The following is a 15,475-nucleotide window of genomic DNA, read 5'->3' as shown; positions in this document are numbered from 1 at the left end:
CCCAGGTGACCCCCAGGTAACCCTCAGGTGCCCCAGGTGTTCCCAGGTGCCCCCAGGTGTTCCCAGGTGGGCTCACCTGATCTCAGGTAACCCCCAGGTAACCGCCAGGTGTCCCTCCCACAGCACCAAGGCCACCCTGGCCAGCGGGCACTTCATGGCTGAACCCTTCAGGTGACCCCCAGGTGAACTCACCTGATCTCAGGTGTTCCCAGGTGATCTCAGGTGAGCTCAGGTGAGCTCAGGTGCCCCAGGTGACCCCCAGGTGTCCCCCCCGCAGCACCAAGGCCACCCTGGCCAGCGGGCATTTCATGGCTAAACCCCTCAGGTGACCCCCAGGTAACCCTCAGGTGCCCCAGGTGTTCTCAGGTGATCTCAGGTGTTCCCAGGTGAGCTCAGGTGAGCTCAGGTGAGCCCAGGTGCCCCAGGTAACTGCCAGGTGTCCCCTCCCCCGCAGCACCAAGGCCACCCTGGCCAGCGGGCACTTCATGGCTGAACCCCCCAGGTGCCCCCAGTTGAACTCACCTGATCTCAGGTAACCCCCAGGTAACCGCCAGGTGTCCCCTCCCCCACAGCACCAAGGCCACCCTGGCCAGCGGGCACTTCATGGCTAAACCCCTCAGGTGACCCCCAGGTAACCCTCAGGTAGCCCCAGGTGATCTCAGGTGATCCCAGGTGTTCTCAGGTGGGCTCACCTGATCTCAGGTAACCCCCAGGTAACCGCCAGGTGTCCCCTCCCCCAGCACCAAGGCCACCCTGGCCAGCGGGCACTTCATGGCTAAACCCCTCAGGTGACCCCCAGGTAACCCTCAGGTGCCCCAGGTGATCTCAGGTGATCTCAGGTAACCCCCAGGTGCCCCCAGGTGAGACCAAATGACCCCCAGGTGACCCCCAGGTGATCTCAGGTGCCTCCAGGTGCTCCCAGGTGAGACCAAATGACCCTCAAGGTGACCCCCAGGTGCCCCCAGGTGATTTCAGGTGACCCCCAGGTGCCCCCAGGTGCACCTAGGTGTTCTCAGGTGCCCCCAGGTGTTCCCAGGTGGGCTCACCTGATCTCAGGTAACCCCCAGGTAACCGCCAGGTGTCCCCTCCCCCAGCACCAAGGCCACCCTGGCCAGCGGGCACTTCATGGCTAAACCCCTCAGGTGACCCCCAGGTGATCTCAGGTGTTCCCAGGTGATCTCAGGTGTTGCCAGGTGAGCTCAGGTGAGCTCAGGTGCCCTCAGGTAACCGCCAGGTGTCCCCTCCCGCAGCACCAAGGCCACCCTGGCCAGTGGGCACTTCATGGCTAAACCCCCCAGGTGACCCCTAGGTGAACTCACCTGAGCTCAGGTGCCCCAGGTAACCGCCAGGTGTCCCCTCCCGCAGCACCAAGGCCACCCTGGCCAGCGGTCACTTCATGAGCGTCATCAACGTGCTGATGCAGCTGCGCAAGGTGTGCAACCACCCCGACCTGTTCGAGCCACGCCCCGTGACGTCACCGCTGGTCACACCTGGGCTCTGCCTCGGCACCCCCGCCCTGGTGCTGCGCGCCCTGGAGCCACACCCCTTCCAGGTGAGACACGCCCCTTCCAGGTGAGACATCATACACACCTGCGACAGGTGAGACACACCCCTTCCAGGTGAGCCACACCCCTTCCAGGTGAGACACGCACCTAGGACAGGTGAGACACACCCCTTCCAGGTGAGACACACCCCTTCCAGGTGAGACACACCCCTTCCAGGTGAGACACGCACCTAGGACAGGTGAGACACACCCCTTCCAGGTGAGACACGCACCTAGGACAGGTAAGACACCATACACACCTAGGACAGGTGGGACACACCCCTTCCAGGTGAGACACACCCCTTCCAGGTGAGACACACACCTAGGACAGGTGAGACACGCACCTGCGACAGGTGAGACACGCACCTAGGACAGGTGAGACACACCCCTTCCAGGTGAGACACGCACCTGCGACAGGTGAGACACGCACCTAGGACAGGTGAGACACACCCCTAGGACAGGTGAGACACGCACCTAGGACAGGTGAGACACACCCCTTCCAGGTGAGACACGCACCTGCGACAGGTGAGACACACACCTAGGACAGGTGAGACACACCCCTTCCAGGTGAGACACACCCCTTCCAGGTGGGACACCCTACACACCTGGGACAGGTGAGACACACCCCTTCCAGGTGAGACACACACCTAGGACAGGTGAGACACACCCCTTCCAGGTGAGACACACACCTGCGACAGGTGAGACACACCCCTTCCAGGTGAGACACACACCTAGGACAGGTGAGACACCATACACACCTGGGACAGGTGAGACACACCCCTTCCAGGTGAGACACGCACCTAGGACAGGTGAGACACACCCCTTCCAGGTGAGACACGCACCTAGGACAGGTGAGACACACACCTAGGACAGGTGAGACACACCCCTTCCAGGTGAGACACACCCCTAGGACAGGTGAGACACGCACCTAGGACAGGTGAGACACCATACACACCTAGGACAGGTGAGAGAGACACCTGGGACAGGTGAGACACCGTACACACCTGGGACAGGTGAGAGACACCTGGGACAGGTGAGACACCATACACACCTGGGATAGGTGAGACACCATGCGCACCTGGGACAGGTGAGAGAGACACGCCCCTTCCAGGTGAGACACCATCCACACCTGGGCCAGGTAAGACACCATACACACCTGGGATAGGTGAGACACCATGCACACCTGGGCCAGGTGAGAGAGACACACCTGGGATAGGTGAGAGAGACACACCTGGGACAGGTGAGACACCATGCACACCTGGGACAGGTGAGAGAGATACACCTGGGACAGGTGAGACACCATACACACCTGGGACAGGTGAGAGAGACACACCTGGGACAGGTGAGACACCATACACACCTGGGACAGGTGAGAGAGACACACCTGAGACAGGTGAGACACCATACACACCTGGGACAGGTGAGAGAGCCACACCTGAGACAGGTGAGACACCATACACACCTGGGATAGGTGAGAGAGCCACACCCCTTCCAGGTGAGACACCTGAGACAGGTGAGACACCATACACACCTGGGACAGGTGAGATGCAGGTGAGACACACCTGGGACAGATGACACTGACTTGAGAGAGGTGAGCCACACACCTGGGACAGGTGCGATACAGGTGAGAGAGACACACCTGAGACAGGTGAGACACACCCTGAGACAGGTGAGACACACCTGAGACAGGTGAGACACACCCTGAGACAGGTGAGACACACCCTGAGACAGGTGAGACACACACCTGAGACAGGTGAGACACACACCTGAGACAGGTGAAATACACCTGAGACAGGTGAGACACCATTCACACCTGGGACAGGTGAGATATAGGTGAGACAGACGCACCCCTTCCAGGTGAGACACTGACCTGGGGCAGGTGAGGTACAGGTGAGACACACCTGAGACAGGTGAGAGAGACACACCTGAGACAGGTGAGACACACCTGAGACAGGTGAGAGAGACACACCTGAGACAGGTGAGACACACCTGAGACAGGTGAGAGAGACACACCTGGACAGGTGAGACACACCTGAGACAGGTGAGAGAGACACACCTGAGACAGGTGAGACACACCTGAGACAGGTGAGACACACCTGAGACAGGTGAGATACGCACCTGGGCATCTGGGACAGGTGAGACACACCTGGGACAGGTGAGATATGCACCTGGGATGGGTGAGATACAGGTGAGACAGGTGAGATACAGGTGAGAGAGATACACCTGGACAGGTAAGACACACCTGGGCTCTGCCTCGGCACTCCTGCCCTGGTGCTGCGCGCCCTGGAGCCACACCCCTTCCAGGTGAGACATGCACCTGGGACAGGTGAGACACACCTGAGACAGGTGAGAGACCATACACACCTGGACAGGTGAGACATGCACCTGAGACAGGTGAGAGACCATACACACCTGGACAGGTGAGACAAGCCTGGGGCAGGTGAGATACAGGTGAGAGAGACACACCTGAGACAGGTGAGACACACCTGGGGCAGGTGAGATACACACCTGGACAGGTGAGACACACACCTGAGACAGGTGAGACACACCTGGGGCAGGTGAGATACAGGTGAGAGAGACACACCTGAGACAGGTGAGACATGCACCTGGGACAGGTGAGGTACAGGTGAGAGAGCCACACCCCTTCCAGGTGAGACACACCCTGAGACAGGTGAGAGACCATACACACCTGAGACAGGTGAGACACACCTGGAGCAGGTGAGATACAGGTGAGAGAGACACACCTGAGACAGGTGAGACATGTGCCTGGGACAGGTGTACAGGTGAGAGAGCCTCACCCCTTCCAGGTGAGACACACCCTGAGACAGGTGAGATACACCTGGACAGGTGAGACACACACCTGGGACAGGTGAGACACACCTGAGACAGGTGAGACACCATTCACACCTGAGACAGGTGAGATACAGGTGAGAGAGACGCGCCCCTTCCAGGTGAGACACTGACCTGGGGCAGGTGAGATACACACCTGGACAGGTGAGATACACACCTGGGACAGGTGAGACACACCTGAGATAGGTGAGGTACAGGTGAGAGAGCCACACCCCTTCCAGGTGAGACACACACCTGGGACAGGTGAGACACACACCTGGGGCAGGTGAGATTGAGGTGAGACAGGTGAGACACAGGTGAGAGAGACTCACCTGGGACAGGTGAGACACACCTGAGATAGGTGAGACTCACTGGAGGAGAGGTGGGATCCAGGTGAGTCACACCTGGGACAGGTGGGAGAGACACACCTGGGACAGGTGAGACACAACCCTGACAGGTGAGACACACCTGGGACAGGTGAGACACAGCTGGGGATGAGTGGGGGACAGGTGGGACACACCTGGGACAGGTGGGAGAGACACATCTGGGACAGGTGAGATACAACCCTGACAGGTGGGACACACCTGGCACAGGTGAGAGAGGCACAAGTGCGACACACCTGGGACAGGTGAGAGAGGCACAGGTGGGACACACCTGGGACGGGTGGGACACACCTGGGACAGGTGTGAGAGGCACGGGTGGGACACACCTGGGACGGGTGGGACACACCTGGGGATGGGTGGGGGACAGGTGGGACGCACCTGGGACAGGTAGGAGAGACACATCTGGGACAGGTGAGACACAACCCTGACAGGTGAGACACACCTGGGACAGGTGAGAGGGGTGCGCGTGTGACACATCTGGGACAGGTGGGACACACCTGGGGATGGGTGGGGGACAGGTGGGACACACCTGGGACAGGTGGGACACAGCTGGGGATGAGTGGGGGACAGGTGGGACACACCTGGGACAGGTGAGAGAGGCACAAGTGCGACACACCTGGGACAGGTGGGACACTCCTGGGGATGGGTGGGGGACAGGTGGGACACAGCTGGGACAGGTGGGACACACCTGGGACAGGTGGGACACACCTGGGACAGGTGAGAGAGGCACGGGTGGGACACACCGGGGACAGGTGGGACACACCTGGGACAGGTGAGAGAGGCACGGGTGGGACACACCTGGGACAGGTGTGAGGTGGTTTGGGGGGTTCAGAGGGGATTCGGGGTCCAACAGGTGCGTGGAGACACCTGGAGAGGTTTGGGATGACTTGTCACTCAGGTGTGCCCCAGGTGTGTCCCAGGTGTGCCCCAGGTGTGTCCCAGGTGTCACTCAGGAGTCATTCAGGTGTCACTCAGGTGTCCCAGGTGTGTCCCAGGTGTCACTCAGGTGTCACTCAGGTGTATCAGAGGTGACTCAGGTGTCACTCAGGTGTGTCCCAGGTGTATCACCTGTCACTCAGGTGACACAGGTGTCACTCAGGTGCCACTCAGGTGTCACACAAGTGTCACTCAGGTGTCACACAGGTGTCACTCAGGTCTCATTGAGGTGACTCAGGTGTCACTCAGGTGTCTCAGGTATCACACAGGTGTCACTCAGGTGTCACACAGGTGTCACTCAGGTGTCACACAGGTGTCTCAGGTGTCATTGAGGTGACTCAGGTGTCACTCAGGTGTCACTGAGGTGTCACACAGGTGTCACACAGATGTCACACAGGTGGCACTCAGGTGTCACTCAGGTGTCACACAGGTGTCACACAGGTGTCTCAGGTCTCATTGCGGTGACTTAGGTGTCACACAGGTGTCTCAGGTGTCACACAGGAGTCACTCAGGTGTTCCAGAGGTCACTCAGGTGACACTCAGGTGTATCAAAGGTCACTCAGGTGTCACACAGGAGTCACTCAGGTGTTCCAGAGGTCACTCAGGTGACACTCAGGTGTATCAAAGGTCACTCAGGTGTCACACAGGTGTCACTCAGGTGTCACACAGGAGTCACTCGGGTGCCACAGGTGTCCCTCAGGTGTCACACAGGTGTCTCGGATGTCACACAGGTGTCACTCAGGTGTATCAGGAGTCACTCAGGTGTCACACAGGTGTCACTCAGGTGTCACACAGGTGTATCAGGTACCCCCCAGGTGTCACGCAGGTGTGTCCCCAGCAGGTGCACCTGTCCCCGTTCGAGCTGGTGGCGCTGGAGGCTCACCTGTCCCTGTCGGTGGGCACAGGTGACACAGGTGACACTCAGGTGTCTCAGGTGTCACACAGGTGTCACTCAGGTGTATCACAGCTCACTCAGGTGTCTCAGGTGTCACTCCGGTTACACAGGTGACACTCAGGTGTCACTCGGGTGTCACTCAGGTGATACAGGAGACAGGTGTATCAGATGTCACTCAGGTGTCACTCAGGTGTCTGACGTGTCACTGAGGTGACTCAGGTGTCACTCAGGTATTGCAGGTGTCACACAGGTGTCACTCAGGTCTCATTGAGGTGACTCAGGTGTCACTCAGGTGTATCACAGCTCACTCAGGTGTCTCAGGGGTCACTCAGGTGTCACAGGTGTCACTCAGGTGTCACTCAGGTGTCACTCAGGTCTCATTGAGGTGACTCAGGTGTCACTCAGGTGTATCACAGCTCACTCAGGTGTCTCAGGGGTCACTCAGGTGTCACAGGTGTCACTCAGGTGTCACTCAGGTGTCACTCAGGTCTCATTGAGGTGACTCAGGTGTCACTCAGGTGTATCACAGCTCACTCAGGTGTCTCAGGGGTCACTCAGGTGTCACAGGTGTCACTCAGGTGTCACACAGGTGTCACTCAGGTCTCATTGAGGTGACTCAGGTGTCACACAGGTGACCCAGGTGTCCCAGGTGTGTCACGCAGGTGTGTCCCCAGCAGGTGGACCTGTCCCCGTTCGAGCTGGTGGCGCTGGAGGCTCACCTGTCCCTGGGGGTGGGCACAGGTGACTCAGGTGTCACTCAGGTGTCTCAGGTGTCACTCAGGTGTCACACAGGTGACTCAGGTGTCTCAGGTATCACACAGGTGTCACTCGGGTGTCGCTCAGGTGACAGAGGTGTCACTCAGGTATCATTGAGGTGACTCATGTGTTACTCAGGTGTCACTCAGGTGTCACACAGGTGACACAGGTGACGTCCCAGGTGTGTCACCCAGGTGTGTCCCCAGCAGGCGCACCTGTCCCCGTTCGAGCTGGTGGCGCTGGAGGCTCACCTGTCCCTGGGGGTGGGCACAGGTGACTCAGGTGTCACTCAGGTGTCTCAGGTGTCACACAGGTGTCACTCAGGTGTCACTCAGGTGTCACTCAGGTGTCACTCAGGTGTCACTCAGGTGTATCAGGAGTTACTGAGGTGTCACTCAGGTGTATCAGGAGTTACTGAGGTGTCACTCAGGTGTCTCTCAGGTGTCACTCAGGTGACATAGGTGTCCCAGGTGTGTCACGCAGGTGTGTCCCCAGCAGGTGGACCTGTCCCCGTTCGAGCTGGTGGCGCTGGAGGCTCACCTGTCCCTGGGGGTGGGCACAGGTGACTCAGGTGTCACTCAGGTGTCACTCAGGTGTCTCAGGTGTCACACAGGTGTCACTCAGGTGTCACACAGGTGTCACACAGGTGTCTCAGGTGACACTCAGGTGTCTCAGGTGTCACACAGGTGTCACTCAGGTGTATCAGGAGTTACTCAGGTGTCACTCAGGTGTCACTCAGGTGTATCACAGCTCACTCAGGTGTCTCAGGTGTCACAAAGATGTCACACAGGTGTCACTCAGGTGTCACTCAGGTGTCTCAGGTGTCATTGAGGTGACTCAGGTGTCACTGAGGTGTCACACAGGTGGCACTCAGGTGTCACTCAGGTGTCATTCAGGTGTCACACAGATTACTCAGGTGTCATTGAGGTGACTCAGGTGACACTCAGGTGTATCACAGCTCAGGTGTCTCAGGTGTCACACAGGTGTCACTCAGGTGTCTCAGGTGTCACTCAGGTGTATCACTGCTCACTCAGGTGTCTCAGGGGTCACTCCGGTTACACAGGTGACACTCAGGTGTCACTCAGGTGTCACTCAGGTGATACAGGAGTCAGGTGTATCAGGTGTCACTCAGGTGTCGCTCAGGTGTCTGACGTGTCACTGAGGTGACTCAGGTGTCACTCAGGTATTGCAGGTGTCACACGGGTGTCACCCAGGTGTATCAGGAGTTACACAGGTGTCACTCAGGTGTATCACAGCTCACTGAGGTGTCTCAGGGGTCACTCAGGTGTCACAGGTGTCACTCAGGTGTCACTCAGGTGTATCAGGAGTTACTCAGGTGTCACACAGGTGTCACACAGGTGACCCAGGTGCCCCAGGTGTCACGCAGGTGTGTCCCCAGCAGGTGCACCTGTCCCCGTTCGAGCTGGTGGCGCTGGAGGCTCACCTGTCCCTGGGGGTGGGCACAGGTGACTCAGGTGTCACTCAGGTGTCACACAGGTGTCACTCAGGTGTCACTCAGGTGTCTCAGGTATCACACAGGTGTCACTCAGGTGTCACACAGGTGTATCAGGAGTTACTCAGGTGTCACACAGGTGTATCAGGAGTTACTCAGGTGTCACTCAGGTGTTCCAGAGGTCACTCAGGTGCCCCCCCAGATGTCCCAGGTGTGTCACGCAGGTGTGTCCCCAGCAGGTGCACCTGTCCCCGTTCGAGCTGGTGGCGCTGGAGGCTCACCTGTCCCTGGGGGTGGGCACAGGTGACACAGGTGTCACACAGGTGTCACTCAGGTGACTCAGGTGTCACTCAGGTGTCTCAGGTATCACACAGGTGTCACTCAGGTGTCACCCAGGTGTATCAGGAGTTACTCAGGTGTCACTCAGGTGTATCACAGCTCACTCAGGTGTCTCAGGGGTCACTCAGGTGTCACAGGTGTCTCTCAGGTGTCACTCAGGTGTATCAGGAGTTACTTAGGTGTCACACAGGTGTCACTCAGGTGTCACACAGGTGGCACTCAGGTGTACCAGAGGTCACCCAGGTGCCCCAGGTGTGTCACGCAGGTGTGTCCCCAGCAGGTGCACCTGTCCCCGTTCGAGCTGGTGGCGCTGGAGGCTCACCTGTCCCTGGGGGTGGGCACAGGTGACTCAGGTGTCACTCAGGTGTCTCAGGTGTCACACAGGCGTCACACAGGTGTATCACAGCTCACTCAGGTCACTCAGGTGTCACTCAGGTGTCACTCAGGTGTATCAGGAGTTACTCAGGTGGCACACAGGTGTCACTCAGGTGTCACACAGGTGTCACTCAGGTGTCTCAGGTGTCACTCAGGTGTCTGACGTGTCACTGAGGTGACTCAGGTGTCACTCAGGTATTGCAGGTGTCCCTCAGGTGTCACCCAGGTGTATCAGGAGTTACTCAGGTGTCACACAGGTGTCACTCAGGTGTCACACAGGTGTCACACAGGTGTCTCAGGTCTCATTGCGGTGACTTAGGTGTCACACAGGTGTCGCAGGTGTCACACAGGAGTCACTCAGGTGTTCCAGAGGTCCCTCAGGTGACACTCAGGTGTATCAAAGGTCACTCAGGTGTCACACAGGTGTCACTCAGGTGTCACACAGGAGTCACTCAGGTGCCACAGGTGTCCCTCAGGTGTCACTCAGGTGTCTCGGGTGTCACACAGGTGTCACTCAGGTGTATCAGGTGTCACTCAGGTGTCACTCAGGTGTGACTCAGGTGTCACACAGGTGTCACTCAAGTGTCACCCAGGTGTATCAGGTGCCCCCCAGGTGTCACCCAGGTGTGTCCCCCGCAGGCGCACCTGTCCCCGTTCGAGCTGGTGGCGCTGGAGGCTCACCTGTCCCTGGGGGTGGGCACAGGTGACTCAGGTGTCACACAGGTGTCACTCAGGTGTCACACAGGTGTCACTCAGGTGTATCAGGAGTTACTCAGGTGTCACACAGGTGTCACACAGGTGTATCACAGCTCACTCAGGTCACTCAGGTGTCACTCAGGTGTCACTCAGGTGTATCAGGAGTTACTCAGGTGTCACACAGGTGTCACCCAGGTGTATCAGGAGTTACTCAGATGTCACTCAGGTGCCCCCCCAGGTGTCCCAGGTGTGTCACCCAGGTGTGTCCCCAGCAGGTGGACCTGTCCCCGTTCGAGCTGGTGGCGCTGGAGCCTCACCTGTCCCTGGGGGTGGGCACAGGTGACTCAGGTGTCCCTCAGGTGTCACACAGGTGTCTCGGGTGTCACACAGGTGTCACTCAGGTGTATCAGGAGTTACTCAGGTGTCACACAGGTGTCACACAGGTGTCACACAGGTGTCTCACAGGTGTCACTCAGGTGTATCACAGCTCACTCAGGTGTCTCTGGGGTCACTCAGGTGTCACACAGGTGTCACACAGGTGTCACTCAGGTGGCACACAGGTGTCACTCAGGTGTCTCAGGTGTCACTCAGGTGTCTCAGGTGTCACTCAGGTGTCTCAGGTGTCATTGAGGTCACTCAGGTGTCACTCAGGTATTGCAGGTGTCACACAGATGTCACACAGGTGTCACTCAGGTGTCATTGAGGTGACTCAGGTGTCACTCAGGTGTCACACAGGTGACCCAGGTGCCCCAGGTGTGTCACGCAGGTGTGTCCCCAGCAGGTGGACCTGTCCCCCTTCGAGTTGGTGGCGCTGGAGGCTCACCTGTCTCTGGGGGTGAGCACAGGTGACTCAGGTGTCACACAGGTGTCACTCAGGTGTCACACAGGTGACCCAGGTGTCCCAGGTGTGTCACGCAGGTGTGTCCCCAGCAGGTGGACCTGTCCCCGTTCGAGCTGGTGGCGCTGGAGGCTCACCTGTCCCTGTGGGGTGGGCACAGGTGACTCAGGTGCCCCCCCAGGTGTCCCAGGTGTGTCACGCAGGTGTGTCCCCAGCAGGTGGACCTGTCCCCGTTCGAGCTGGTGGCGCTGGAGGCTCACCTGTCGCGCTACGCGGCCGATTGGTTCCTGCCGCGCTTCCGCGTCACGCGGCGCCTCCTGGAGGACGTGGCCGCCGCCCCCGACCCCCCCCCCGCGGCCCAAACCCGTCCGCATGAAGGTCAACAGGTGAGCGGCGCACCTGGGCACACCTGGGCACACCTGGGCACACCTGGGGGCACCTGGGCACGGCTGGGATAGGGGTTGGGCACACCTGGGCACACCTGGGCACGGCTCCGTACAGCTGGGATGGGGGTTGGGCACACCTGGGCACACCTGGGGGCACATGGGCATGGCTGGGGGTATCTGGGAGGAGGTTAGAGCACACCTGGGCACACCTGGGCATGGCTGGGAGGGGGGTTGGGCACACCTGGGCACGGCTGGGAAGGGGTTTGGGCACACCTGGGCATGGTTGGGGGTATCTGGGAAGGGGTTAGAGCACACCTGGGCACACCTGGGCACACCTGGGCGTGGCTGGGAGGGGGGTTGGGCACACCTGGCCACACCTGGCCACACCTGGGAAGGGGTTTGGGCACACCTGGGCATGGCTGGGGGTATCTGGGAGGAGGTTAGAGCACACCTGGGCACACCTGGGCATGGCTGGGAGGGGGGTTGGGCACACCTGGGCACGGCTGGGGGTATCTGGGAAGGGGTTAGAGCACACCTAGGCACACCTGGGCATGGCTGGGAGGGGGTTAGAGCACACCTGGGCACACCTGGGCACAGCTGGGCATGGCTGGGAGGGGGTTTGGGCACACCTGGGCACACCTGGGTATGGCTGGGGGTACCTGGGAGGGAGGTTGGGCACACCTGGGCACACCTGGGTACGGCTGGGATGGGGGTTGGGCACACCTGGGCACAGCTGGGGTACACCCGGGAGGGTATTTGGGTTCACCTGGGCACACCTGGGGGGGGTTGGGCACACCTGGGCACACGTGGGCACAGCTCAGAGGGGGTTTGGGCACACCTGGGGCCACCTGGGCAAATCTGGGAGGGGTTTGGGTGCGTCTGGGCACACCTGGGCATGGCTGGGGGCACCTGGGAGGGGCTTGGGCACACCTGGGAACACCTAGGGGAGATTTGGTCGCACCTGGGCATGGCTGGGAGGGGGTTTGGGCACACCTGGGGGCACCTGGGAGGGAGGTTGGGCACACCTGGGCACACCTGGGCACACCTGGGCGTGGCTGGGAGGGGCTTGGGGACACCTGGGCACACCTGGGAGGGAGGTTGGGCACACCTGGGCATGGCTGGGAGGGGCTTGGGCACACCTGGGCACACCTGGGATGGGGGTTGGGCACACCTGGAGGAGGTTGGACACACCTGTGGGCGTGTCCCCGGTGGGCGTGTCCCAGGTGGGCGTGCCCTGACCCCGCCCCCTTTCCCAGGATGCTCCAGCCGGTGCCGAAGGCGGAGCCTCGGGCGGTTCTGCTCCTCCCCGCCCCTCGCCCCGCCCCTGGGGGCGTGGCCTCGCCGGCGCCCGCCCCCTCCGCGCCGAGCCCCGCCCTCTCCGCGCCAAACCCCGCCCCCCTGCTGGTGGCCCCGCCTCTCGTCACGTTGGGCCACGCCCAGGCTCCGCCCCCCAGCGCGGGCCCCGCCCCTTTGGTGACAACACAAGGGGCGGGGCTTAACCTGGGGCTGGGCTTGGCGCTGGCCCCGCCCAGGGCCACGCCCACGCTGCTGGCTCCGCCCCCTGGAGGGCCCGCACATGGTGAGGGGCGGGGCTAATTGGGGTGGGGTTAATTAGGAATGGGTTTAATTGGGGGTTAATTAAGGGGGGTTAATTAGGGGAGGGGTTATTGGAAGAGTTAATTAAAATTTGGGTAATTGGGGGTGGGGCTTAACATGTTAATTAGGGGTGGGTGTTAATTGGGCTGGGCTTAATTAGGGGAGGAGATTAATTAGGATGGAGGTGAATTAGTGATGGCGCTAATTAGCAGAAGAGTTAATTAGCTCTCGGTGTTAATTAGGGGCTAATTAGCATAAGGGGTAATGGGAAATGAGGGTTAATTAGGGGTGGGGCTTAATTGGGGGTTAATTAGGGGCAGGGTTAATTAAGAAAATTAATTAAGACTTGGGTAATTGGGGGTGAGGCTTAGCTCATTAATTAGGGGTGGGGCTTAATTTGGGTCAGGCCTAATGGTGAAGCTTAATTGGGGTGGGGCTTAAGGGGTGGGGCTAATTAGGAAGGGGTGGGGCCTAATTAAGAGAGAGCTAATTAGCAATTAGGGTCTTTAAATGGTGGGTGTGGCCTAATTAAGGGTGGAGCTTGGTGTATTTAAATGAAGTGGGCGTGGCCTAACGTGGTTCTCCCCCCAGCTCTCCCGGCGGCCTCGTTGGCCACGCCCACCCCCGCGGGAGGCCCCGCCCCCGTGGCCACGCCCACGCCAAATCTGGGCAAAGGGGCGGGGCCGGCCCCTCCCCCGCCCGTGGCCACCTTCGCGCTGCCCCAGCGGCTCCTGCTGGCCCCGGACATGCAGGCCCGGCTGCCCTGTAAGCCACGCCCCCCTCTCATTTGCATCTCATTTGCATGGCCGCTCGTTTCCGCCTTTCCCCATCCCTGAAAAAATTGGGGAAGTTTTCCCTTAAATTTCCCCAAAATTTCTCCAAATTTGTCTCAAATCCTCCCCAAAGTTTTCCTATTGCCCCTTTTCCCCTCCTCGTTTGCATCTCATTTGCATCTCATTTGCATGCGTATCTTTCTAATCTTTCCTAATTCCTAAAGCCCTTCCAGGAATTTTTCCTGAAATTGCCCCAAATTTCCTCAAAATCTCCCCCAAATCCCCTCAAGCCCCTCCCCAAAACCCTTCCCAAACCCTCTTTTGTATCTTATTTGCATCTCATTTGCATAAGCACGCTTTAAAATCTTTCCTAATTCCTGAAACCATTTTAAGAATTTTTTTTCTAAAATTTCTTCAAAATTCCCCCAATTCCTCTCCAAACCCTTGCCAATACCTCATTGTGTCTCATTTGCATCTCATTTGCATCTCATTTGCATGGATGCTCTTTAAATATTTGTTGCTTTCGGGTCCCTGAAACAATTCTGGATTTTTTCCCCCAAAATTGCCCCAAATCTCCTCAAATTGGCCCAAAATCCTCTCAAACCCATTCCGAACTCCCAGTTTTCCCTCTCATTTGCATCTCATTTGCATGAACGCCCTTTTAAAAGCTTTGTAAGATTTTTCTTGTTTTCAAAGAACTTCCAAGAATTTTTCCCAAAATTGCCCCAAATCTCCTCAAAATTCCCCCAAATTCCCTCAAAACCCTTCCCCAAATCCCCTTTTTCTGCTCATTTACATCTCATTAGCATCTCATTTGCATGAGCACACTTTGAAACTTTTCCAGTCCTTGAAAACGTTCTGGAAAAGTTCCCAAAATTGCCCCAAATCTCCTCAAAGTTCCCCCAAATCCCCTCCAAACCCTCCCCAAACCCTCAACGTGTCTCATTTGCATCTCATTTGCATCTCATTTGCATGAATACTTTTTAAAAAGTTGAAGTTTTCGGGTCCCTGAAGCAATTCTGGACTTTTTCCCCCAAAATTGCCCCAAATCTCCTCAAAATTCCCCCAAATCCCCTCCAAACCCTTCCCAAAATCTCCTCTCTCTGCTCATTTGCATCTCATTAGCATCTCATTTGCATGAGCACACTTTGAAGCTTTTCCAGTCCTTAAAATCGTTCTGGGAAATTTCTCTAAAATTGCCCCAAATCTCCTCAAAGTTCCCCCAAATCCCCTCCAAACCCTCCCCGGAACTTTCTTTCCACCCTCATTTGCATCTCATTTGCATAGGCCCCTTTAAAAGCTTGGTGGGAGTTTTGGAATTCCCTCAAAGTGCCCCAAACTTTCCCTCATTTGCATAAATCCAGGACTTGGTATAAATCCCTTTTAAAGCCTCATGGTACTTGTAATTAACGCCTAATTTGCATAAATCTTTTGCTCATTAGTATCTGATTTGCATAAATTCACCACAGCGTTCTAAAGAGCCCGGTCACATCTCTCATTAGCACCTGATTTGAATGAAGTGCATTCATTTGCATCTCATTTGCATAAATCCACAAAAGTGCTTTCCAAGACCTGCGCCTCGCTTTCAGTGCCTCATTTGCATAACTGTGCTCATTAGCATCTGATTTGCATGATCCCGCCAAATCCCTTCGAGGTGCCTCTTTGAGTTGCTCGTTA

General features: G+C 57.9%; 2 protein-coding genes across 2 annotated transcripts in view; both read left to right on the top strand.

Moving 5' to 3' along the window:
* LOC132341321 (helicase SRCAP-like) overlaps positions 1-14,645 on the top strand; it is a 56,831-nt gene extending 42,186 nt beyond the window's left edge. Inside the window, 5 exon segments of the mRNA XM_059872780.1 lie at positions 1,366-1,552; positions 11,259-11,387; positions 11,389-11,429; positions 12,686-13,008; positions 13,617-14,645. Coding sequence (XP_059728763.1) covers positions 1,366-1,552; positions 11,259-11,387; positions 11,389-11,429; positions 12,686-13,008; positions 13,617-13,861 — 925 coding nt within the window. The 3' untranslated portion in view covers positions 13,862-14,645.
* A 783-nt stretch (positions 14,646-15,428) lies between these two features.
* CLN3 (CLN3 lysosomal/endosomal transmembrane protein, battenin) overlaps positions 15,429-15,475 on the top strand; it is a 5,487-nt gene continuing 5,440 nt past the window's right edge. The window contains exon 1 of the mRNA XM_059872778.1: positions 15,429-15,452. Within this exon, the coding sequence (XP_059728761.1) occupies positions 15,429-15,452 (24 nt within the window). The remainder of the gene's footprint in view (positions 15,453-15,475) is intronic.

Source organism: Haemorhous mexicanus, chromosome 38, assembly GCF_027477595.1.
Source record: "Haemorhous mexicanus isolate bHaeMex1 chromosome 38, bHaeMex1.pri, whole genome shotgun sequence".
NCBI lineage: Eukaryota > Metazoa > Chordata > Aves > Passeriformes > Fringillidae > Haemorhous > Haemorhous mexicanus.
This window is presented reverse-complemented; position numbering and strand designations above follow the sequence as displayed.